This window comes from Mercenaria mercenaria, chromosome 5 (genome assembly GCF_021730395.1).
Source record: "Mercenaria mercenaria strain notata chromosome 5, MADL_Memer_1, whole genome shotgun sequence".
Classification (NCBI taxonomy): Eukaryota; Metazoa; Mollusca; class Bivalvia; order Venerida; family Veneridae; genus Mercenaria; species Mercenaria mercenaria.
In genome coordinates this window covers 5,827,432-5,854,943 of record NC_069365.1, presented here as the reverse complement: position 1 = coordinate 5,854,943, position 27,512 = coordinate 5,827,432, and the positions used below count along the sequence as shown (strand labels likewise).

General features: G+C 35.0%; 1 protein-coding gene across 1 annotated transcript; it reads left to right on the top strand.

The window, feature by feature from the left end:
- The first annotated feature begins 848 nt into the window (after positions 1-848).
- On the top strand, positions 849-26,398 carry LOC123556342 (dolichyl-phosphate beta-glucosyltransferase-like). The gene is made up of 9 exons (XM_045346972.2): positions 849-987; positions 7,275-7,449; positions 8,122-8,168; positions 11,687-11,755; positions 13,520-13,612; positions 19,220-19,390; positions 20,051-20,202; positions 20,532-20,617; positions 21,582-26,398. The coding sequence occupies exons 1-9, from the start codon at positions 922-924 to the stop codon at positions 21,695-21,697; spliced, it is 975 nt and encodes a 324-aa protein (XP_045202907.1). The 5' UTR covers positions 849-921; the 3' UTR covers positions 21,698-26,398.
- Positions 26,399-27,512: the final 1,114 nt, after the last annotated feature.

Below are 27,512 nucleotides of genomic sequence, written 5' to 3'. Positions count from 1 at the left end.
GATTTCCCATTCACCCAGAATAGGCAGACACTAATTTCATATTAAAACAATTTACAAAATACTATGTAATAATGGCAACTTTATGCCAACTTATTATAGCTTTTTCCTGGCAATTATCATAATCACTGGTAATTTTAACACAATACATAACAGTAAAAGTATATTGATTACTGGACCTCTAGACTCCAGTTACCGGGCCCTAGCCACTTCTGCAAATTAAATGGTGTAAGATATGACTACCGGTAGCCTAACTCATTTGCTTTATCGGAATGACTTATTTTATGATCTGATATTTTAGTTGTTTTTCTTGGCAATTAGTTATCATGTTGTTAACGCCATTTTTACAACAGCTATATTCAATCAACATTGTAAAAGGCCGGCAGTTAACCTAACTGTATATTCTGGATCTGTACCGTAATCAATTGTTATGTTTTCTCGAAAGTTTTGAAGCTCTACCCAATGAACCAGCGTCGTGGCAGTTCAATGGTTTTCAGCGTAATTGCAAGGATGATCACGGAGAACATACGCCCCGCCGAGATCGAACTCCGACCCCGCGATCCGTAGACCAACGCTCTTACCTACTGAGCTAAGATCTGATATTTTAGAGTTGTTATTCTCTAATGGGACAGCGACAGTCTAAAGTTATCATGTTGTTCCGAAACGTCCTATTATTTGGACTAGACTACCGCTATATTAAAATAATAAAACAACATTTGGAAATAAAAAGATAAGCCAAAATTTTGTGCTTAGGTATAGATTTATCCTAACTGGTAATTAATTTGGTGTTGTATGCCTAATCCTAATTTAGTGGTATATGTCTTACACTCGTGAAAGTGTTTGAATGCTCATTGAAAGCGTCCAAATGAACCAGCGTCGTGGCATGTTTCAACTTCCGGGTTTTTGCAGCTGTAACTTGCAAGGATGGAAATAACGTTTTCATGCGTATTCTGTACTGTGGCATTCTTAGCCGCTGTCTTATTTGTGTTGGTTAGTATCCTATTTCTATTTTAGTCCCAAATCAGTTGTAACTGTGTCAAAATAAATGCTGACAGTCGTGCTCGTAGAAATTTTAATTCTGACGCAAGACTGCCACTGGTGGGTGCTAGGGCAAGTTTGATGTGAGTTTGACATCAAAATACACTGTCAGAATACCGGCACATCATTGTAGAAAATACACATCCAAATGTAACAAATTGGTCATTTAAAATAACCAGAGGCTAGAGGTACTGTAATCTGACCAATACTCTAGTCCTAGCTAAAAACTTTCAGCTCGGAGATGTTTATATGCTGTTGTGGATCTCTGAGCTGAAACGAATCCTGTACTGAAACCTAACCAGGAATCGTGCCAGAAGTCTGTCACGCTGTAATTTCGTAAAGTGGAATGCAGTGGACTCACGGTCACCTTTTACAGGTCTAGGAATGTGGAATATTTACAGATTATCTGTAAATTTACAGATACTCTACTGGTTTCCCAGTAGTTTACGGACCGAAATCGCTATGTTTTGCCAGTTACTTTCAAACAAAAAATAGTAGAAACATAAAATTTTCACAGAAAAAAGCTAGGTTCTCAACAGTCAGGGGTGTAACTGTTTTAAGTTATGTAACCTATTTCAGTTACTTTTTGAAGCATTGGTATAACCTGTATTAGTTATAAAGTATAAGTTAACTCAGATAAGTTATTCAAAAAAAGTCTTTTTACTGTTCTCACAAAGTGACCTATACAGTGAAATAAGTAGCAATCTGCGGTTAATCAAATTCTCTTTTAGTCTGATCGTGACCTGATAAGCATAATGGGATGCTATGAGTTTTATAGCTTTAAACCTATTGCGTAAAACTTTATCAGCCTTGCTTAAAATAATTTACTGCATAGGTGGAAAGATAAGAGTGCAAGGATTCAGGAAATAATTGCATTAGTCACATTCAAAATGAGGAATTGGCACAAGAGGGCTTTGTAATATTTTATGATAATTGAAACAAGTTATGAAAATACAGGCAATAACTCAAGTGGGTTATAAACTGCAATAACTTGAAACAGTTACACCCCTGACTGATAAACGCCATGCAGAATTCGTATTACACTTGCGTTCATTAACACAGATGTTGGTGAGGCCTCAAAAGGGGCAGTTAATTCCATTAATATCTCAGTTATTCCGAGTAGTTTTCTGGACCTTTCATTGTAACAGTTGTAATCTTTCTGTAAAAGCAAACGTTTCCAATTTCGTTACATATATTCAAAATTAAAACATAATTCTAAGGCGTGATGATGATTTGAAATGTATATTTCAAGAATTTAACAATAAATACTGGATTTGTAATACGCTCATTACAGTTACGTCTAATCACTTTGAATGGCGTCCGCAGGGCTCTCGCGACTGGGCAACTTGAGCGAAATAGGCGCTCTAGAACTTCAAACTTCGCTCAAATCTAACCTCAAAGCGAAATGCAAGTCGGCAGATTTTCTTTGATTTCCGCACTCGCTAATTACTGCTACCCAGACTGTTGACAATTTGCACCGTGTCATAATGAGTGTCGAATACACAAACTCACGCCGGCAGCATAATTTAAGCTCCGCCTACCTCAGGTACTTGCGAGATTATCCCGAGAAGTGTGAAAGCGAATCAAATTATCCGATACACCAGAGTCTATTGTGTTAAGCCAGTCAGCGCCGCGTTTACGTCTTTGACACTTCGCATTAATTGTCAACATGTTTGAGTGCAAAAAAAACAACAATGTTTTATTAAAGAAACTGCTGATTAACCATGCGATTAATTAGAATATGGTACACAATTATTTGTTATCTATGATAAAAGAACGACATGTAATGTATTAACTACGTTAAATTGACTTCCATCGATGAATTTATGTATTTCTAGATTACTGTACACATTTTACTTTCAGTTTTATATTTCGAGTGAGATACTGACATTCTTCGGTGAATGACTCGGTGCAAAGAGCTATAAAAAATAAATACACTTCTACTTCTTTGCTCGGTGTTAATAATAAACACTTCATACATGTACAAGATATAACCAAAATTCGGCTTGTTATATTTATAGCATCCGCTTGAATTTTGAAAACGACTTTTTTCAGAATTTTGTAACAAAACGATAACCACTGTATGGGAAGTGATCTAACTAAGAAAATGAATGGTCACATCAATGTTTTTTTTATCAAGAAACAAGAAAATTACAGCCACCTTTCGAATCACTCAACATCATTGCGGTAGAAAAAGTTTCCCCACTTCTCCCTAAAGTCGCCCCACTTCCCTCTAAAACAGCTTGAGGGAGAAGTGACTTCTCCCAAAAATTTGGACCTAGCTAGACCCCTGGTCCGCAACATCATGCTGAAAATGACGGAACGTATTGAGAGAACTGGTAATATTACAAAAAAAAAATGAAAAGAAATGAAGACCTTTTAATATAATTTACAATTTTTAAATAAAAAGAACAAGAATGGTCTCAAAATTGGTAGTTTAACGTCCTGACCACTCAGGCATGGACACTGCTGCTAAACATTTGATTGATCTACGATATCGTAGGTAAATACCCATCTATTTTGGTTCCCCATTTTTAGTCGATAATTTAATGCCGCAGTATAGTGAATGGGTTGATTTTTCTGACTTTCTTTGTTTTATTTTATTACTATCGGAATGTTTTCACTGTATCGCCTGCAAATGAGAGCATCAATTGACTGATGTTTACCTTCAAGGGGCTTCAATTTGTGCGCATGCGCACTGTAACTGGAATTCCCCTGCAGTTGACAATCGCTTGTGTAAATAATTACATCGAAGTAAGTTAAAACAACCAGAATATTCAAATAATAAATAAATTTACAGATTTTTCAATCTATAAATTTAAAGATCAAGTATTTGAAAACTGCTAAAATTATGCGTAGACACAAAATCGCAGCTTGAAATTAATTGATTTACTTATGGTATGCATAAAAAAGATCAATTGTAACTTTCAGTCATTTCTGTTGATTTTGATTTTTCAGAAAAGGCCAAAAACTCAAAAGTCAACAAAAATGGCTGAAACTCACAAATGACCTTAATTTATGCATACTGTGAATAAACCAATTAATTCAAAGCTGCGGTTATGAGAATAAATGTAATTCAATCAGTTTTCATACACACAATCTGTAAATTTATAGATAATCTGTAAATATACCACTTTCCTAGACCTGTTTTACTTTAAAATATTTCTGATCCATTTTTCTTTTGATCTGGCATAAAATAATCAGTGCAACGTAATTTGAACTCAAGTTATATACACAAGTTTCAAATTGGTACCCCTATCTGCAATATTTTGTCCGCCATTGCCGTTGTCACCTGATCAGGGTACTCCTCATTTTGAAAGCCAATAGAATCATTATTTATTGACCTTTTCTAAGAACTTAAACCTTCTAGGGTAGGTTTTTTATGAATTTTATCCAAAATGGTTATGTTATTATTAAATTTATAATTAAATTGAATTCATAAATACGTAAAATTTTGATCTGGATTTTCAAAAATAACCATTTGCTCTGTACTGTTGCATGACATCATTAGTTTCTCACAAGAGACTGTGAGAGATGTTGCGGTTTGATACTGGTTAGTTAACCAAATGGGGTTTTACCATAACTTAATGGATGCGACCATCAGAAAATAAAAACAGTGTAAGTTAAGTTATGGTAGCCAGAACTACTCTAGTCCTGGAGTTAGCCCAACTAATTGGACGCAAAAGGGCCCTTTGATTTATATACAGTAAACCTCACTTATAAGGAACTCGGTTATAAGGAACACTTATCAATTCCCCGATCTAATTCCTTCTTTATTCAATGTAAAAATCCTCGGTTATAGGGAACTCGGTTATAAGGAACACTCGGTTATAAGGAACACTTCTTCCAGTCCAGAAGTACGAAATTCAGTGGTTAACACCTCGGTTATAGCGAACAGACATAAAGAATAAAAATAATTGAAAACCAGAAATAAGCAGCAGAATCGCTGATGAAGTCAGAGTAACGCCAGCACTTTCACGCGCTTTCATGCATATGAATAAACACAAATTATTTCATTTCTATGATATTCATTGATACAATAAAAAGAAAATATATAATAGCATCATTAACATTTACCAAGTACTAGAAGATAGTAGACTTATATTTACTCAAATTATGTACTAAAGCTACATGTATTAGGGTATTTCACGTAACAGTAGTGAACGAAAATCAGTCACGGTCACGGTCATATTATCCTAAACAAATGTGCTAATAATGCGTGATTAACAATGGCAAACAGTCCAGTTTACCAAATTTCCAATTGTAAAAAATAAAGCAGGTGCTAAAATGGACAGTAGGAAACTTTAAACCATTTTAATCTGTATTTATGGCGCCGTTGTCTAGTCGCAATACACAGTATGTCAAAACATCCTACTTTTAGATCTTAATGGGTAGTCAAATTTAACATTTTTATAATAAAGATTTGAACAGTTATTTTATATTAGTATTGATGCCCATCATAACATGCAGTCGAGCAAGGTAAGGGAACTAGCTGCAACATATATATCTTATAGTCATAATGAAGCGCTCTCTGAAAAAGAAGATAGAAATTACCGACAAAAAATAAACACAAATTACTGTCATTCATACTGACTTACATTTTGGCTTAGTTTAGGTTTAACGCCGTGTTTCAACAGTATCTCAGCCATATGCATGCAGACCTTACCATCTCTCCAGGAAAGGACCTGTACTAGACTCGCAACTTTCTCACATAAAGATTCGTGGTCAGTCCGGAGTGCGAGAGTGAGCCCTTTTCAAACGTTAGTCAAATACTGTTCGCTATACAAATTGTGTTGGTTATACAAACCTCGGTTACAAGGAACTAGTTCGCTATACGGATATAAGGAACCTCGGTTATAAGGAACAATTTTTAGAAGTCCCAAGCTGTTCCTTATAAGCGAGGTTTACTGTAGACTATAAAGCCCTCCACGCACAACCCACTTGCCATTCAAAACAATGCGGAAAGTTTTCCTTCTATGTGTATATAACCAGCGACGCAAATAGTATTGCTAACTTTGGAGGCTAAAAAAAGACATATTTAAACTCAATTTTTCACTCTAAGAATTACATGTCTTGAAAGCTTATTTCAAAAACAATCATTATAATATTATGCTCTACTGGCTAGCGTCCTACAACCAGACACTTTTGGAAAAAAATTTGGAAAATAGATATAATTATCTAATGGTTGAAATTTCACGTGAACAAAGCCAGGTTCTCCTCCCAACTAAAGAGCTAATATGTTTATTTCTAAAATTAGGTCAAGTACTTTTTTGAGGCCCAAATGAAGGGCCACCAAATCACGTCGTTTTAAGGTCAAACAGTACCATGTTTACAGACAGAGAGTAGTCACTTTATTGATTTTCAATTTACGTTCAACATTGAATTAAACTTTATTTTCAACCAAGGGAAAGTAGTCCAGTGTCTGAGTCATAGAATTGTACGAATTACCTCTCTTTAACCGATAATTTGATCGTATCTGTCCTGACTAAATCTTTTAAAATTTCACTTTTCGAAGAGGATATTTTGATATGAAAATGTATTTTAGGGTGTATTAAAATCATGCACTAAATTATCAAAGCTGTATTTCCCCAGTTTTAAGTGTTTACTAAACGTCTCGTCTGCTTACCTCAAATTTGCATTGGGCCTTCAGATTTAATGGCGGGACCCTACGGAAATACTGCGCATGCGCACCACGCCACTTGCAACTTCCCCCAACATGTAAACATGCTTTGTGAGTGCAGACGAAATGAAATGTAGCATTTCTACTAAAATACTTAAATTTAACCGTTGTAACTTCGATATGTTGTTGAAAATGAAGCATCCATTTGATCGTAAACAGATAAGCAAGGTTTAATAAAGACCGAAATAGAGCGTTTACGGGACTGTCCGGTTTGGTGGTCGTCCAGATTTGGTGGTCGCCAGCCAGTAACTAATGAGAAAACCACCTGTTTTGTAAGCAAAACACTTTTAAGCTCCATGTATGTCTGCGTGTTTTAAATTTCTACCTCAGTCATGTGAAGCTGCACACTTGACTGTATTAATCAGTTTATTTTTAAACCTCACTTGCTTGATGTTTATGTAAAACTATCATGATCTGCACTGTTCGTCATTCAGTCAGTATCTTTTTGGTATGCACCCCTTTAAACAGGTAATGGTACTGTCTAAATTGAAAGATGGACAAGTTCATTATAGAAATTTAGCAGGGTAAGGGTTAAGTTATTGAATTATCTCTTTTTCAGCTTGTAATTGGTATATACATGACATCAAAGCCGTATCCAAACCTTGGCAGATATGAGAGTGAAAAGTTCTATGAGGATCCATCCAAAAATGAGAAATTCCGGTTCCCAAGTATACATGACCCACCCAGCATAGATCTGTCAGTTATTGTGCCAGCATACTTCGAGGAAGACAGATGTAAGATATAATTTTGGTCATGGAGCTTTGATTTAGTACATTATGCAATCATTGAACATTAACTTCTGTAGTAGAGAGCTTGTTAGAAATTTCATAGAACAAGTGAGCATGTTTGGAACCTAAGTACAGATGTCATATGGGACTGGTCTAGGCACATATTTATCACAGTTTAAAGTCTGAAATTTGGACTTAGGTTTCAGAACTCAGAATATAAATTTCTTTCTATTTAGTGTATGCTGCTATAAATTTGCAGACCTAACAGCTATTCATCACAATCATTGGAAGTTACATTCATGCAGAGTTTCTTTATGGTCTGTGCTTATTTAAGAATAATAATTGAGCAAGCAAAAATTTTAGTAGTTTAAGTTTAAATTTTAGACATATATTTATAGCTTATTAGATTTGTATTGAGTTGTATGCATACTAGTTCTGCAGTGGACCAGGAAGCAGACGCTAATGTTAAATACAACAAAATGTATGAAATTTGCAAAATGCAAGAACTATTAACAAATGAAAAGGAAATATACTGGAAATGAGTGAAGAATAAAGCAATTTATAGATTATCCAATAATATTACATATTTCATTTGGCTTGAACTCTGAAAATTACTCAATTTACTAATTTTGTTTCCTAAATGAATTTGTTGTGCTATATCTGATTGACCTATTTCAGTACCGTCTATGATGGATGAAGCACTTGGATATCTTGAAGCTAGACAGGTACTAATTATGTTTCCCACCACACCGTGGTGTGGGAGACATATTGATTTACTCCAGTCTGTGTGTCTGTTTGTCTGTCTGTCACAAAGCTTGTCTGCACTCTTAAGTCGAACATTTCTCATCCGATCTTCACCAAGCTTCAACAAAATGTGTCTGTCAATAAGTGCTCGGCCAAGTTCGATAATAAGCCAAATCGGCCTAGGCACTTCGGAATTATGGCCCTTGAATTACCAAACAAGAGGACCATGATGGTCCTGAATCGCTCACCTCTTCCCACATGCCCCTTTTTTGAGTATGACGTCGTTTTTTCTATTATTTGACATAGTGACCTAGTTTTTGAGCTCATGTGACCCAGTTTTGAACTTGACCTAGATATTATCAAGATAAAAATTCTGACTAATTTTCATGAAGATCCATTGAAAAATATGGTCTCTACTGGCACGCGAGTAGTCCCCGGACAGCAGTAGTCCAAGGACACCCGCCCGCAACGCTCTATTCACGCGATTCGTCTATATATTTTTGTGCCTAATCATACAGACGCTTGTTTTGAAGAAGTTTATCAAGTTCATTTTTTCACAGGTAATCATTTGAGTATAATTATCGTGGAAATCCTACCCAAAGGTTACTTGTTTACATTTTCACTGGCGGGGCTTCCGTTTTTAATGCGCATGCGCAAGAGAGGTCCCTCTGGAGGGTTTTAAAATTAAGGCTACATGTCTTTACTTCACGACTAGCAGACGATACATACACTTTCAACAAGAAAAGTTATTTTCTTTGTGACAACAACAATATTAATTTGCCAAAATATTAGAGGTGTTATAGCACTACATTGTCCAGATATAATACAAGCATAATTATTCTGTTTTCTGTTGTCGCAATTTCCGTGTGGCCAGGACAAATAAATAGGACGCAAACTTGTGATCTTTTTACAGTTATATAAAATATCATTTGTCTTTTTCATAATTCCAGCTCATATGGGCAGTTCCCGATAAATATATTCATGAAAAATTGGTGTCCGGGCATTACTATCGAGCATGTTAAAATTTGACGTTCTATAGACCCCTTTTCGGGCCTCGCTAATCCCCCGCGAACGTGATGTCATTTCACAGGAAAAACCCTAAACTGGTAATACCAGAGCTAAGTTTTGTATATATGTAAATCGTTTTTATTCTTGATATTGGTTAAGCTTTTGAGGACGAAATATATGCGATTTCTGTCCGGGGACTACTCGCAAGCCAGTAGAGAGGTCACAAGGTTTTTCTATCATTTGACCAATGGACCTAGTTTTCGAAGGTACGTGACCCTGTTTTGAACTTTACCTAGATATCATCAAGGTGAACATTCTCACTAATTTTCATGAAGATCTCATGAAAAATATGGCCTCTAGAAAGGTCACAAAGTTTTTCTATTTTTATACCTACTGACCTAGTTTTTGACCACATGACCCAGTTTCGAAAATGATCTAGATATCATCAAGGTGAACATTCAGATCAATTTTCATGAAGATCCATTGAAAAATATGGCCTCTAGAGAGGTCAAAAGATTTAAATAATTTTAGACCTACTGACCTAGTTTTTGACCGCAGCTGACCCAGTTTCAAACTTGACCTAGATAACATCAAGATGAACATTCAGACCAACTTTAATACAGATCCCATGAAAAGTATGGCCTCTAGAGAAATCACAAGGTTTTTTTATTATTTGACCTTCTGACCTAGTTTTTTATGGCACGTGACCCAGTTTCAAACTTGACCTAGATATCATCAAGGTGAACATTCTGACCAATTTTTATGGAGATCCATTCATAAGTATGGCCTCTACAGAGGTCACAAGGTTTTTCTATTTTTAGACCTACTGACCTAGTTTTTGATCGCACATGACCCTGTTTCGAACTTCACCTAGATATCATCAAGATGAACATTCAGACCAGTTTTCATACAGATCCAATGAAAAATATGGCCTTAAGAGAGGTCACAAGGTTTTTCTATTATTTGACCTACTGACCTGGTTTTTGACGGCATGTGACCCACTATCAAACTTGACCTAGATATCATCAAGATGAACATTCAGATTAACTTTCATACAGATCCCATGAAAAATATGGCCTCTAGAGAGGTCACAAGGTTTTTCTATTATTTGACCTACTGACCTAGTTTTTGAGGGCACGTGACCCACTTTCGAACTTGGCCTAGATATCATCAAGGTGAACGTTCTGACCAATTTTCATGAAGATGTCTTGAAATATATGGCCTCTAGAGAGGTCACAAGGTTTTTCTATTTTTAGACCTACTGACCTAGTTTTTGGTAGCACGTGACCCACTTTCGAACTTGACCTAGATATCATCAAGGTGAACATTCAGATTAACTTTCATACAGATCCCATGAAAAATATGGCCTCTGGAGAGGTTACAAGGTTTTTCTATTATTTGACCTACTGACCTAGTTTTTGATGGCACGTGACCCACTTTCGAACTTGACCTAGATATCATCAAGGTGAACGTTCTGAACAATTTTCATGAAGATGTCATGAAATATATGACCTCTAAAGAGGTCACAAGGTTTTTCTATTTTTAGACCTACTGACCTAGTTTTTGATGGCACGTGACCCAGTTTCAAACTTGACCTAGATATCATCAAGGTGAACATTCTGACCAATTTTCATGAAGATCTTGTGAAATATATGGCCTCTAGAGAGGTCACAAGGTTTTTCTATTTTTAGACCTACTGACCTAGTTTTTGACGGCACGTGACCCAGTTTCGAACTTGACCTAGATATCATCAAGATGAACATTCTGACCAACTTTCATAAAGATCCCATGAAAAATGTGACCTCTAGAGTGGTCACAAGCAAAAGTTTACGGACGGACGCACGAACGGATGGACGACAGACACCCCGCGATCACAAAAGCTCACCTTGTCACTTTGTGACAGGTGAGCTAAAAACACTTAAGATTTCTTGCGCAGTTTTGCCCCCAAACCGGCACCTATACTACTTTTAAAAGTAGTAGTATAGGCGTCCTTTTGGTGTCAAGAAAGCGCATGCACATGTGGATTAAGTAAACAATATATAAAGACTGACTTACTATTTAGATGATTAGGCAGTTGTGGGAGATATGGGCTTTGCTCAAAAGCATCTCTAGTTCTTTATGAATTTAAATGAAGAATTCATTCTTACGTAAAAATATATTAATACATATGATATTTGTAAACAGTCTGTGTATAGAATCTTGCAGATTTGGTACTTTTTCCAAGACTTGAAGGAACATATATTTTTCCTCTATTTTCATCTGTTTCTCATAGCTTTTTAGTTTTTATAAACTTCAAATCTTTAAAATAGCTTATACAAAAATCCCAGTTTGTGAAAAATGACACTATAACATACCACTTTTGAAAGTTCATAATCCAGAGACTTCGAGAAGTACTTAGATTTAGCTACTGTATTTGTTAAGAATAAATCTGCTCTTTGGTATTTCTTTCTCTTGCAAGCATTCATATCGTTTTTCACTATTTAAATTTCAGAAAAAGAATCCATCATTTAGTTACGAAATAATTGTGGTCAATGATGGCAGTACAGATAAAACTACAGAAGTAAGTTCTATCTAGTTTCCTGTGACTGTGTGATGATTTACTAGTGTTGAATTTGGGACTGATAATCTTCAGTAGTAATATTACATGCAGATTGTTTTTTTAGCTCGACTTCTCGAAGAAAATGTAGAGCTATTGCACTCGCCCCGGCGTAGGCGTTGGTTAAAGTTTTTGATAAAGTCAAATATCTCTGTTACGATCAAAGCTATTGACTTGAAACTTAAAATAGTTATTAACTATCAAAGTCTACACCAGGAGAAACAGTCCCCATAACTCTGATTTGAATTTTGACAGAATTATGCTCCTTTTTAACTTAGAATTTTTGGTTAAAGTTTTTGATAAAGTCAAATTTCTCTGTTACTATCAAAGCCTTTGACTTGAAACTTCAAATACTTATTTATCATCAAAGTCTACACCAGGAGAAATGATCCCCATAACTCTGATTTGAATTTTGACAGAATTATGCCCCTTTTTAACTTAGAATTGTTTGTTAAAATTTTTGATGTCAATTATCCCTGTTACTATTAAAGCTTTTGACTTGAAACTCAAAATAGATATTTACTAATAAAGTCTACACCAGGAGACACAATTCCCATAACTCTGATTTGAATTTTGACAAAATTATGCCCCTTTCTAACTTAGAATTTTTGGTTAAAATTTTTGATAAAGTCAAATATCTCTGTTAGTATCAAAGCTTTTGACTTGAAACTTAAAATACTTATTTACCATCAAAGTCTACACCAGAAGAAACAATCCCCATAACTCTGATTGAATCTTGACAGAATTATGACCCTTTTTAAGTTAGAATTTTTTGTTAAAATTTTTGATAAAGACAAATATCTCTGTTACTATTAAAGCTTTTGACTTGAAACTCAAAGTAGTTATTTGCTATCAAAGTCTACACCAGGAGACACAATTCCCATAACTCTGATTTGAATTTTGACAGAGTTATGTCCCTGTTTAACTTGGATTTTTTTTTTACTGGCAAAGCTCTAATTCAGAGTCAAGCACTGAGAAAAGTTGAGCGCGCTGTCTTACGGACAGCTCTTGTTAACATTATATGTGATTAAAGGTAGAGTTATCAGCCTATTATTATGCTCTAGATATTGCAGGAAATTATAAAGTTTTGGAACTATGATTTAAAGGCACTAATTACCAGATTATACAACAACAAAAAAAGGGGAAATTTTAAGATATTAGGAAATTATTGCCATATTTCTTAAGAAGGTTTTAAAACTTAGTAACTGATAGATTATTTGGATAGAGACACTTAAGAATTAGTTATTTTACTAATTTTTCCTTTCAAAATTGAAAAGCGTTTGTAATGGGATACCGGAGGTAAACTGCATAATTATAAAACTTAACATTTCCCGGATGGTGTATTGGTAAATTAAATTTGATTGTTGAGGTGGCTCTGGTTCGATTCCCAACTTAGACATGTTTTTCTTTCCTGATTTTGCATTTTTAGGATAATTTAGAAACAAAACTCCAGTTCAGAATGTTTATATGGCCAAATTTTAGTTTTAAAGAAAGATTTTTTTTTAACCAAAATCCAGAGGTCAGTACCTTGAAGTATTAGTTAGGCCAACTTTTAAGTTTAACCTTATTAAAGTATAGCATAGAAAGAGAACAGAATGTTAATTACTCTACTGCAAGAGTTTAATGAAGTTTAGAGTACTGTTGGATTAGTTACACTGTTTATACATTGTATTATTAATAGGTTTACATTGTTATACTATCTGAATTATAGCTTACATTATTTTTCAGACTGCCTTGGAATACAGCAAGAACTATGGTACAGATAAAGTTAGAGTACTCGCTTTAGAGAAAAACAGAGGTAAAGGAGGAGCTATACGACTGGTAGGCATTCAATTTTCTTATGTCAGTAAAACAGTCCAGGTTTCAGATACTGATGGTTGCAGTATTTCTGTTCAGTCAATTCAAGTATTACCCTCCTTTATTATAGAAATTGTACCACTGTTTCAGCATCATGTCTGCTCTATTCCTACTATCTAGTTTCTGTATAAAAAAGAAATGAAATGATGCTGATTTTTTTTTAAAAGCCAGTTTTAATGTTTCAAGTAGATGTTACTCCTTACAGGTTGTAGTAGCTGAAATACTACTGTAAGTGTACTTATATTAGTGCAGCTAAATTTTAGCGCTAACATCTTAAATTGAGTAGTTTCGACATATTAGCGCATATGTGTATTAGCGCAGTATCAGCAGCGCTAAAATAGCCAGTTGGCGGTAGCTGAAACACAAATTTCCGATCAAATACGGAATGGCCCAAACGTGACTGTTGTATGAAACAGTTCTGCCCGGGACTATATATACACGTTTTTTCTTTAAAAAAATATTACTTAAAGTTTGCTTATGTATTAAGTCTTCTTTTTTTTTTTTTTTTTTTTTTTTAAATAAAAGCAATATATATATATATATTATGCATCTTGATCTATTTTCTTTTTAGCTCACCTGAGCAATGCTCAGGTGAGTTTTTCTGATCGCTCAATGTCCGGCGTCTGTCGTCTGTCAACATTTAGCTTGTGTATGCGCGATAGAGGCTGTATTTTTCAATTAATCTTCATGAATATTGGTCAGAATGATAACCTTGATGAAATCTAGGCCGAGTTCGAAAATGGGTCATCTCGGGTCAAAAACTAGGTCACTAGGTCAAATCAAAGAAAAACCTTGTGTATGTGATAGACACTGTATTTTTCATTTAATCTTCATGAATATTGGTCAGAATGATAACTTTGATGAAATCTAGGCCGAGTTCGAAAATGGGTCATCTCGGGTCAAAAACTAGGTCACTAGGTCAAATCAAAGAAAAACCTTGTGTATGCGATAGAGGTGGTATTTTTCAATTAATCTTCATGAATATTGGTCAGAATGATAACCTTGATAAAATCTAAGCCGAGTTCGAAAATGGGTCATCTCGGGTCAAAAACTAGGTCACTAGGTCAAATCAAAGAAAAACCTTGTGTATGCGATAGAGGCTGTATTTTTCAATTCTTCTTCATGAATATTGGTCAGAATGATTACCTTGATGAAATCTAGGCCGAGTTCGAAAATGGGTCATCTCGGGTCAAAAACTAGGTCACTAGGTCAAATCAAAGAAAAATCTTGTGTATGCGATAGAGGCTGTATTTTTCAATTAATCTTCATGAATTTTGGTCAGAATGATTGCCTTGATGAAATCTAGGCCGAGTTCGAAAATGGGTCATCTTGGGTCAAAAACTAGGTCACTAGGTCAAATCAAAGAAAAACCTTGTGTATGCGATAGAGGCGGTATTTTTCAATTGATCTTCATGAATTTTGGTCAGAATGATTACTTTGATGAAATCTAGGCCGAGTTCGAAAATGGGTCATCTGGGGTCAAAAACTAGGTCACTAGGTCATATCACGTAAAAACCTTGTGTATGCGATAGAGGCTGTATTTTTCAGTTGATCTTCATGAATTTTGGTCAGAATGATTGCCTTGATGAAATTTAGACCAAGTTCAAAAATGGGTCATCTGGGGTCAAAAACTAGGTCACTAGGTCAAATCAAAGAAAAACCTTGTGTATTTTTCAACTGATCTTCATGAAATTTAGCCAGAATGATTACCTTGATAAGATCTAGGCTGATTTCGAAAATGGGTCATCTGGGGTCAAAAACTAGGTCACTAGGTCAAATCGAAGAAAAACATTGTGTATGCAATAGAGGATGTATTTTTCAATTGATCTTGATGAAATTTGGTCAGAGTGATTGCCTTGATGAAAACTAGGTCGGTTTTGAATATGGGTTATCTGAGGTCAAAAACTAGGTCACTAGGTCAAATTAAAGAAAAATCTTGTGTATGCGATAGAGACTGTTTTTTTCAGTTGATATTTATGAAATTTGGTCAGGTTGATTGCCTTAATGAAATCTAGGTCGAATTTGAATATGGGTCATCTGAGATCAAAAACTAGGTCACTTGGTCAAATCAAAGAAAAAACTTCTGTATATGATAGAGGCTGTATTTTTCAGTTGATCTTCATGAATTTTGGTCAGAGTGATTGCCTTGATAAAATCTAGGTCGAGTTTGAACATGGGTCATCTAGGGTCAAAAACTAGGTCAAATCTAAGAAAATGCTTGTTTTATCGCAAGAGACCAATTTTTTGGTCCAATCTTAATGAAAATTGGTCAGAATATTTGTTTCCATGAAATCTCTAGGTCAAACATGTTTTACACTGTTATGGAGTGTTTCTTAGGTGAGCGACCTAGGGCCATCTTGGCCCTCTTGTTCTTTCTTCTTATACTGTTAAAAAATCTCATACTAGTATTAAATAAATGTTATTATCTCCATTATATTTTATTTATACTTTGTACATGTATACAATGCAGAATGGTGATAATTGTTTGTTTTCAAATTCACACTTGGTTTTCAAAGCAGTTAAATGTTATGGTAACACTCGTAATTAGCGCGACCAGACAAACTGGCGATCTTATTCTACTCCGAAGGTGTATATATACAATGTATACGGACAATGGCAACTTAATTTACAATAGTAGATGACTTTTGCACTATGTTCAAGCAGGTTTGATTATTAGTCCCCTACTGGTTGAAAACCAGTTTCGGGGACTATAGGAATGCACTTTTCCGTCATTCCGTCATTCTGTCATTCCGTCATTCCGTCCGTCCGCAATTTCGTGTCCGGTCCATAACTCTGTCATCCATGAAGGGATTTTAATATTACTTGGCACAAATGTTCCCCATGATGAGACGACGTGTCATGCGCAAAACCCGGACCCCTAGCTCAAAGGTCAAGGTCACAATTGGAGGTCAAAGGTCAACAGGGCTTTTTTCCTGTCCGGTCCACAACTCTCCCATCCTTGAAGGGATTTTAGTATTACTTGGCACAAATGTTCCCCATGATGAGATGATGTGTCATGCGCAAATCCAGGACCCCTAGCTCAAAGGTCAAGGTCACAATTGGAGGTCAAAGGTCAACAGGGCTTTTTTCCTGTCCGGTCCATAACTCTCCCATCCATGAAGAGATTTTAATATTACTTGGCACAAATGTTCCCCATGAGGAGACGACGTGTCATGCGCAAAACCTGGACCCCTAGCTCAAAGGTCAAGGTCACAATTGGAGGTCAAAGGTCAACAAGGCTTTTTTCCTGTCCGGTCCATAACTCTCCCATCTATGAAGGGATTTTAATATTACTTGGCACAAATGTACCTCATAATAAGACAATGTGTCATGCACAACTTCCAGACCCCTAGCTCAAAGGTCAAGGTCACACATAGCAGTCAAATGTTAACATAGCATGAACAGGGTCTGTTTCGTGTCTGGTCCATAACTCTGACATTCATTAAGGGATTTTAATATCACTTAGCACAAGTGTTCCCCATGATGAGACGACGTGTCATGCGCAAATCCCGGACCCCTAGCTCAAAGGTCAAGGTCACAATTGGGGGTCAAAGGTCAACAGAGTTTTTTTCCTGTCCTGTCCATAACTCTGCCATCCATGAAGGGATTTTAATATTACTTGGCACAAATGTTTCCCATGATGAGACGACACCCAGTACCCTAGCTTAAAGGTCAAGGTCACACTTTGAGATCAAAGGTCAAGAGGATTTTTTTGCCTGTCCGGTCTATAACTTTGTCATGCAAAGCAGGATTTAGATATCAGTTGGCACAAATATTCCCCTGGATGAGACAACATGTCATGCGCAAGAACCAGGTCCCTAGGTCTAAGATCAAGGTCATATTTAGAGGTCAAAGGTCAAATTCAAGAATGACTTTGTACGGAACATTTCTTCTTCATGCATGGAGGGATTTTGATGTATGTTTCTATAAATAACTTACATGATAACATTTTTATAATCAGCCAAAAAAATTCAATATGAAAACAACTGTGGGTTTTTATATATGCACATTTTAATCCAAGTGTGTTGTTATAACATATTGTATATGTAGTACAATATTGTTTATACATCATTGACAGATATCAGTTCATTATGTTATACTGCAGTAGAGAAAATTAGGTGCCTTCCAGTAGGGGACTTTGTATTGCATGGCAATACTTCATTCACTTGTTCTGTTTGAAACATTTTGCAGAATATTAGTTAGGAATGCAGTTATTGTCATATTTACACAATAAATATGTATTTCTCTGTGCTCTCTTGCATTGTAATTACGGTATTACGCTATGTTCAAGCAGGTTTGATTATTCTATTTGAAACATTTTGCAGAATATTAGTTAGGAATGCAGTTATTGTCATATTTACACAATAAATATGTATTTCTCTGTGCTCTCTTGCATTGTAATTACGGTATTACGCTATGTTCAAGCAGGTTTGATTATTCTATTTGAAACATTTTGCAGAATATTAGTTAGGAATGCAGTTATTGTCATATTTACGCAATAAATATGTATTTCTCTGTGTTTTCTTGCATTGTAATTACGGTATTATCAATAGATAAATGTTACTTTTTTATTAGGAAAACCTTTCATTTCAGTCTAATATTAGCGCTAGACATGAATTAGCGCATGCCCGTTCCCACTAATAGCGCAAAAATTAGTACTCCGCTAATATTAATACACTTACAGTATTCCCTAAATATTCTATATAAAATTTTCACAGTGTTGTGACACATAGCCAAGCTCATTTTTGTCGAGCCTTTCTGTGGTGAGCTCAACTTAGTCGCCACTTGGTGGTTCGGTGTATGTGCATCCATCCAAATTTGTCCGGACCATAACTTTGACATGCATGGAGCAATCTTGTTTATATTTGGCATGAATGTTAACCTCAACATGGAGGAGTGCCGTGCGCAAACCCAATGTTCCTGTCTCAATGGTTAAGGTCTCAGTCGGAGGTCAAAGGTCAAATTGAAGTTTGTCCTGAGCATTTCTTTTTCATGCATGGTGGGATTTTGATGTAACTTTGCATGAATGTTCACCATTATGAGATGGAGTGTCATGCGCAAGAACCAGGTCCCTTGGTCAAAGGTCACATTTGACAGCTGGCTGGCTCGACATTCTGCCCATGGGCTTACTTGTATTTAATACTTTCTCACCTTGTTCTGAAGAAGTTTATTAAAACTGACATAAAATGAAGAGAGAAGAAGGGGACATATATATTCTAAGAGAGACTTTGCCTACTGCAAAAAATCATCAAAATCACACCGCTGTGACCCAGTATTACTAATCATACTAAAATGGAGGTTTACTTCACCATATACAACATTCTCGCTGATTCTTTCTACGAAAATGTTTTAAAAAATATCTGCAATGGAATTAAACAAAAACTAGCCCATTAACCTGTGTGGCCATTCCAAGTGAAAAATTGATGTTCTCGAACCAGTCTGATAATTCACGACTAGAACAGATGGCTTCTACAATTGTACAATTATTAATGAAAGTAGCTATCTGGTAACTGTGAGACTGTTTTTAGCTGAAAAGTAGCAATTCTTTTTGACAGAGTTATGATATTGCAGGGTATGTTTGTTGCTAGAGGGAGACAACTCTTGTTTGCTGATGCAGATGGTGCTAGTAAATTTAGTGATCTTGACAAACTGGAGACGGAGATGTCTAAACAGAAGAACTCGGATAATATGGCTGTAGTATGTGGATCCAGGGCACATTTAGAGCAGGAATCTATAGCACAGGTGAAGTAACATTCAGTTTGCTGTACTATTGTGCAGACAGATGTTTGTACATGTTTTAACACAGATGACATCTCATCAGCCGTTATGTTATGCAGCATGGAAATACAAAATAAATTTGATGTGAAATTTTTCATGAAATTAATTTTGGACACTGTCAGTGGCGCTGGCAGTTATGTTTTATATCAAGAAGGCAATGAAAAGTAACACGAGGCCTAGTGTAAAATAAATCAAATCTTGTGAATATACTGCAACAAAAGATACTATTATGTAAAAGTGACTTTAAACAAGACAAAAACAGACGGAAAAATAAGAACAGATACTGGTTTCTTACATGTTGGCTTTGACATTGATTTTTACCTCATTGTACATTTTGTATTCATATCTGCTGAGAATATTAGGGACCATCATGGCCGAGTGGTTATGTTAGCCGACTTCAGATCTGATGTGGGTTCAAGCCTCACTCAGAGCGTTGAATTTTTCATGTGAGGAATCCATGCAGCTGGTTTACAGAAGGTCAGTGGTTCTACCCCCAAGTGCCTTTCATGTGATAAAATAATGCATAGAGGGGCACCTGGGGTCAGCTGGAATGAAAATGTTTCAAGTCAAATGGATTCTTTTAAGCAGGCTTTACATTAATAAGATTCTTATCTCTTGTTTCAGAGGTCATTATTTAGGACAATTTTAATGTATGGATTTCATTATCTTGTGTATTTTCTGTGTGTGAAAGGAATTAAAGATACACAGTGTGGATTTAAATTGTTAACACGAGAGGCAGCTATTTTACTTTTCTCAAATCTACATGTAGAACGATGGTAAGTAAAATGTTATGTATTGTATATTTTTTATTTGCATTCTGCAGTTCTTCATTGAATCAATAAATCATCTTCATGTCAAGAGTAAGGAGTGGATTTGCCAAAATATCAACATAAATGTTGTTGTTTTATCATTAACATTGTAGTTTAGTTCCTGTTTAAGTAATTTGAGAAAAGGGTCAAAGTTCAGTCAGACTATAATGGACTTACATCTTCTTTTGGATACAAAATGTTGCATATGTTTTCATTGCCAGTACCACTGCTTTTATCTCAATTTTCAGACAAAATATTTCAAAAACTTCATTTTTTTAGACATGTTACTATTTCAGGGCATTTGATGTAGATTTGTTATACCTAGCTCAAACATTTAACATTCCAATAGGAGAGGTAGCTATATCTTGGCAGGAAATTGAAGGTAAGAATGACATAATGTAGCCAGTTAATAAATAGAGGATTTTACATGAGTGGCTTTTCATATTAGATTTATTAAACAATTTGAATAAAATAGTAAAATGCAAGGTTGTGTCGAATTTTTTATTAATTTTATTCAGTGAGTTCAATCAGGTCAGTGCAGAAGTGCACAGATGTAATATTCTTTTTATTGTTTAACTTTTCCTGCTGAAACATCAAAATTCCTTCTTTAACTGTTACGACCAATGTCTCTTATACTTAAAATGACATGAAACCTGTGATAATTGTTTTAAGATGAAGTCCTATAGGACAGAAAGGAAATTTGCCTACTTAGAATATATAACTTTTCCTTGAAGAAAATGTTTAGCATTTCGATGTGAGAGAAGATTAAGATATTGTCTATTCTTAATATATCTTAGACTTGCAGTAGTTCAAAATAAAATTTAAAAAGTCAAGGTAGCTGATCAAATGCACATAAGACTAGAGGTAAAAAAGCTTGTGTTTTGAGACCAGTCACAAAGCTTTAAGATGTGATTAGTTGTGTCTGCCTTCATATTGGCATCGGACCAATGGCGAGTTTGGTCTCAAAACTCAGTTCTGTAGCTTATGAGCCTGAATCAGACACAGTAAAGTTGAAACAGGCTGGTAGGGAAATCACAGAATTATTAAATCAGAAACCAGTTTGATCTCTGGACTGTAACTTTTTATACACTCTTGTTGACTTGTATAGTCACTGTGATAAAATCATATGTAAGCAATTTTTGATTCCCGAGTGAAGTTTACAGTAACTGTTGCTTTCAACATTGTTCAATAGCCATCGGACAATTCTAGGATAAAACTTGGAATAAACCAGTCAGATGTAAGAATGATGAGACTGGTTCCCAAGGTATGTAAACTAGTGTTAGATAATGGTGTAAAAGCAAGTTAAACTTCTTTTCAAAAAAAACTTCTTTCTCTCTGTTTTTCAGGTTCCAAAATGATTCCCATTTGGAGCTGGCTACAGATGGGTAGAGATTTGTTGTTGATACGTTTACGCTATATATTGGGTGCCTGGCGCATCAATAAAAATCCAAAAACAGAATGAAAACACCATAAACTGTGATACTATCATACTGCTTTAATTTTAAGTGTTCTTTGATGATCAAAAGAAAGTGGTCATATTATTGTGAAAATCATGCTGGTCAGTGGGTGTTTTTCAGCAATTGGCAAAGTGCCAAGGCAGTCAGTATAACTTTTGCACAGAGCTTATTTGCAGCATTTATTTGTTTGTTCAGATTTTAGCTCACCTGAGCCAAAGGCTCATGGTGAGCTTCTGTGACCGATCAGTGTCCGTCATCCATCTTCAGTCGTGCGGTGTCCGTCGTCCGTCGTGTGTCCGTCAACATTTTCTGAAAAAATCTTCTTGAAAACCACTGGGCAGAATTACATCAAACTTCACAGGAATGATCCTTGGATGGCCCCCTTTCAAAATTATTCAAAGAATTTCATTCCAGGCGTACTCTGGTTGCCATGGCAAAGGAAAGGAAAAACTTTAAAAATCTTGTCCAAAACTGCAAGGCATTGAGCCTTGATATTTGGCATGTGACATCATCTAATGGTCCTCTATGAAGACGGTTCAAATTGTGCCCCTGGGATGAAAAGAGACCCCTAGTTTTACATAGTCTTATATAGGAAAGAACTTTAAAAATATTCTTGTCTGAAACTACAAGACCGAGGCCTTTGATATTTTGTATGTGGCATTGCCTTGTGGTACTCTATGAAGATTGTTCAAATTGTGCCCCTGGGGTGAAAAGAGGCCCTGCCCTGAGGATCCTAAGTTTTACGTAGACTTATATTGGAGAAAACTTTAAAAATCTTCTTATCTGAAACTAAAAGACCTAGGCTTCAGATATTTGGTATGTAGCATTGCCTAGTGGACCTCTAACTGAATTATTCAAATTATGCCCCTGGAATAAAAAGAGGCCCCACCATGCGGGTCACTTGTTATATGAGTTATATAGGAAAAAATACTTAAAAAATTATCAGATCATATTTCCTAGACTGTTTAATTATATTTACCTGATGTACCCAAGTGATTATGGGTCACCTTACTGTGACCTTGACCTACTGACCTACTTTCTTGTTTTTTAAGATACAGCCTTGAAATTTGGATGACATGTACAGTTTTGCATACCGATCTGAAAACTGACTTTCAGTGACCATGAATTTGACCTACTGACCTACTTTCTAGTATTTTAGCATCAGTTTGCCATTTGAAACATGTTGCTCGTATTACTCAGGTGAGCGATTGAGGGCCATCATGACCCTCTTGTTTAAGAAGTGAAACATAAGATTATGTACTTAAGGTAAATGCCAGGATAAACTGCAGGATCAAGATTAAGAAAATATTGAGCAACTAAAAGCATGTGAGTGTTTAAAGAATGTAAACATTTGAATTGTGAGGCAGTTCAGAGCTATAAGGAGTACTTGTAGTTATGGTAAAAATGTGGCTGAAAACCTCTGTGGTTTCTGATCCTGAACAAAAGGAAGTAGGTAAACAAGACTTGGAAAATTGTTTCTACACAGTATGTCAGTAGATAAGATACACATTGAACTTAATAAAAACTAGGATGAAATATTTTAATGTTGAATCAGTATGAAGTATGCAAACTGGCACTGCACTGATTTTTTTACAAGTATATAATTATAGACAAATAAGAAAAAAACACTTGTTTTGGAGGGGGTGATGAAGGCAAATATTCATCAATTTTATTGATGAAACAATTTTCATTTACTTCACAACTAGCACACTTGCAATAAATGTATTATAGAAGCCAAATTTTAAAACCAAATTATATATTTTGAGTATTTATTTATAACAATGCTGGGGTATGGTTGTTAATGTGTGTCACAAAGTCTTGATTCACCATGGAACACAACACACTGATGGGGAATTATTCATATTTTATTTTAAAATCTGTCACTAAGTTTTACTAACAAAATTTAACAGTGTCTGTCCAACAATTATCAGAGTAACAATATTATTTAATGTAATTGTATCCAAATTTTAAGTATAAATCATATAGAGAATATATCCAGATGTACATCACAAAGTTTGATCACTAAGTCAAGTCTTATTCTTTTGTTGTGTGTGTCTTTGATATTGCCAAGCTTTTATACAGAAGATATAGCTTGAAGGTTGTCTGGTCATAATAAAAATGTCATAAAAATAATATTTCAAATGGCAGTCAGACAACTCAATAGCATCCTAATTTGTTTGGTAAACTGTCTGGACACTGGCTTTAGTCTTAGGCCCAGATAGTTTTTATGATTAGTCCAATTTGTTTTACATTATGAAAAGGGGTTTCTGATGACTTTATTTGACCAGCAGGCTTAATTTATTTGCTTTGAGTATACATGTGAATTGCTCAATGTGGGCATTGCACAATATATGATGCAATAAATATAATCTATTTACTAATCAGAGAATTAAATTAAGGTTGTTCAGTAATTAACATTAAGGTAAAACTATAGAGTTTAAACAACAATATCTGAAAAACCAATTGTTCAAAATTTACAGTGTAATATATTATTTGTTTATTTACGTTAGTTGTTTCTTTGAAAGTTTGAAGAAGTAAAACAAGAACAGACACTGGGAATATTGGTATCGGATAAATGTATGACAATTCTAAGACAATTTTAGATGTATTGGTATCAGGTAGATAATGTGTGTTAATATATGTATAGATTGATCATCAAACAGCTGTGTATAATGATATATTTATTTTTCGTTCATGACAATATTTTATAATTTTATTCTTGCTAAGAATACCAGATCTGTAGAACCTATGCACAGAAAAATTGTATGGAAACTCGTTGTGTTAACAACCTCATTTTACCTGCTATCAGTGTAATTGTTTGTAATTCAAATAAATTTGATGAAGAAGATTAACATGCTGTATTTTAGATATATTGTATATTCCATTAGTTAATTTTGTTTATTAAAAAAGTAGCAGTTATATGCTTGTGTAAGGAGGAATTTGTTAGTAAGCAGATAGAGATGTGGGGTATACAGAATCACTGCATTTTAAAAGTTAAAATATTTTAATTATTTCGAATTAATAATATTTTCTGAGCTGTGTTCAGATTCTACAGAACTGACTGGTAGTGGGTGCAATCCAAAAAATGTTTTTTACATAAAGCCTTTAATTATTATTTCAAAGATTGCTTTATTCTATATTGTACTTTAATATGGGGATCTTTCATAAATGATTTTTTTTAACAATTTATTTCTTTTTTCTAGAATTGATAGTACTTTCTTATTGTAAATGTAAAACCAGCATGATGCTGACATATATGAGCATGCACATCTAAGAAATTAATGACAGATTTGTACTCTCATTGTGTTTTTAGCTCACCTGAACACAGTGCTCTAGGTGAGCTATTTTGACCACCCTTTGTCTGTCACCGTGAGTCGTCGACAGAGTGACTGTTTACACTTAAAAGGTTAAAATTTAAGTCCAGTCTTATTGAAACTGTCAAAATATTACCCTCAATAAAACCTTGGATAAGTTCATTAATGGGTCATATGGGGTCTGTCAAAACTAGATCACTAGATCAATTAATAAGAAAACCTTGTAAACACCGAGATATAACATTTTCTACCTCGTCTAGATGAAAATCAGCCAGAATGTTTGTCTGTTTAAAATCTAGGACAAACTTGGTTACAAAACGAGTTCAAAAGAGGCCACAATTGATCTTCAGAAAATTTTGTCAGAATTTGTCTTTTTGAAATCTAGGTCAAATTTAAAAGTTCAAAAACTAGTTCATAAGAAAACTTGTTGACACTCTTTAACACTAGTTTTCTTCTTAGGCTCCTAGATATTTGTCATGATGTTTGTCTCTATAAAATGTAGGTCAAGATCAGAACTTCGTTAACAAAGGTCCTAAACAAGGTCACTAGGTCAAATCATAGAAAAACATTGCTCACGCTCTAGAGGCCACAATTATTATTTATATTCATAAAACTCTTGTCAGAATGTTCGTCTCTTTGAAATCTTAAATCAGTTTCCTAAATGGGTAACTAGAGATCTTTAACTTAAATTGGTCATATCATAGAAAAACCTTGTCAACACTCATTTTATACTAGATCTTCGTAAACCTTTTTCAGAATGTTTGTCTGTATGAAATTTAGAACAAGTTTGACACTGGGGTCAACAATAAGATGACTAGGTTAAATCGTAGAAAGACATTGTTAACATTTTCTACCTTCATGAGATTAGGTCAGAATGTTGATCTCTTTAAAATGTAGAATAAATTTGTGACTGGGTTACTTGTGAAAAAACTAGGTCTGTTAGGTCAGACCATAGAAAAACTTTGATTACACTTTAGAGATTAATACTACACCTTGATCATCATAAATCTTTGCCAGACTGTTTGTCTGTATGAAATCTAGGTCTGGTTCAAATTATGTCACTAGGTCAGATAATTGATAAACTTGGTTAATGATCTTACCAACTACATAAACATGGTGAAAATGTTTGTCTTTATGAGATGTAGGCCAGATTAGAAACTAGGTTATCTGTGATAAGAATTACATCAGGTGAGCAGTACAAGGCCTTGGGCACTCTTATTTACTAGTTAAAATCTCTAAAATATCAAAACTGTATCTTATTTCTGGAATAGGTACTTCAAAATTCTGTGATTGTATTCTTCTGAATTAGTTTCTATTCACAAGTGCAAACTTTAAAAAGTTGTTATATTTAATTATGTTGATAAAAATAAAATGAATTATTAGAAACCTTCATTTGGTATTTCTTGTGTTTTTAGCTCACCTGAGGACAAGTGCTCAAGGTAAGCTTTTATGATTGCCCCTTGTCGTCAGTCATCCGTCGTCAATAATTTGACTGTTAAACACTCTAGAGGTCACAATTTTGGCCCAATCGTAATGTAACTTGGTCAGAATGTTATCCTCATTAAAATCTTGGACGAGTTCGATATTGGGTCATCTGTGGTCAAAAACTAGGTCACCAGGTCAAATCAAAGGAAAAGCTTGTTATCACTGTATAAGCCACATTTATGACCGTATCTTAATGGAAGTTAGTCAGAATGTCAATCTTGATGATCTATAGGTCAATTTTGAATCTGGTTTGGGCGGGGTCAAAAACTAGGTCACTGAGTCATATCAAAAGAAAAGCTTGTTAACACTAGAGGCCACATCTACGACTCTGTCTTCATAAAACTTTGTCAGAATGTTAACCTTGATGATCTTTAGGTCAAGTTTAAAACCTGGGTTAGGTGGGGTCAAAAACTAGGTCACCAGGTTAAATCAAAGAAAAAGCTAGTTAACACCCTAGAGGCCGCATTTATGACCTTATCTTAATGAAACTTGGTCAGAATGTTAATCTTGAAGATCTTTAGGTCAGATCTTTAACCTGGCTCAGGTGAGGTCAAAAACTAAGTCACTAGGTCAAATCAAAGCTAAAGCTTGTTAACACTCCAGAGACCTAATTTTAAGTTTGAAACTCGCGGGAATTAACCCAATTGTTTGTCTTGATGACCTCCAGGTCAGTTTTGAATCTGGGTCATGTGGGGTCGAAAACTAGGTCACCCGGTCAAATCAAAGGTAAAGCTTGTTAACAATCTAGAGGTCAAATTTATGACTGTATCTAAATGAAACTACGTCAAACTGTTAATCTTGATGATCTGTAGGCCAAGTTTAAATCTAGGTCATGTGGAGTGAAAAAATAGGTCACCAGGTCAAATCAAATGTAAAGCTAGTTAAAACAAAGATCTTTAAGCCACATTTATGACATATCTTAATGAAACTTGGTCAGAATGTTAATCTTGATGATCTTTAAGTTCAAATCTGCATCAGATGGGGTCAAAAACTAGATCACCAGGTCAAATCAAAGGAAAAA

What these genes read in the sequence shown, in the direction of transcription:
- LOC123556342 (XM_045346972.2), top strand. Translation starts at nt 922, where the DNA reads ATGGAAATAACGTTTTCATGCGTATTCTGTACTGTGGCATTCTTAGCC. An exon ending in GATATCTTGAAGCTAGACAG is followed by an intron (nt 8,169 to 11,686) that starts GTACTAATTATG and finishes TTTAAATTTCAG; the next exon opens with AAAAAGAATCCATCATTTAG. An exon ending in GTACAGATAAAACTACAGAA is followed by an intron (nt 11,756 to 13,519) that starts GTAAGTTCTATC and finishes ATTATTTTTCAG; the next exon opens with ACTGCCTTGGAATACAGCAA.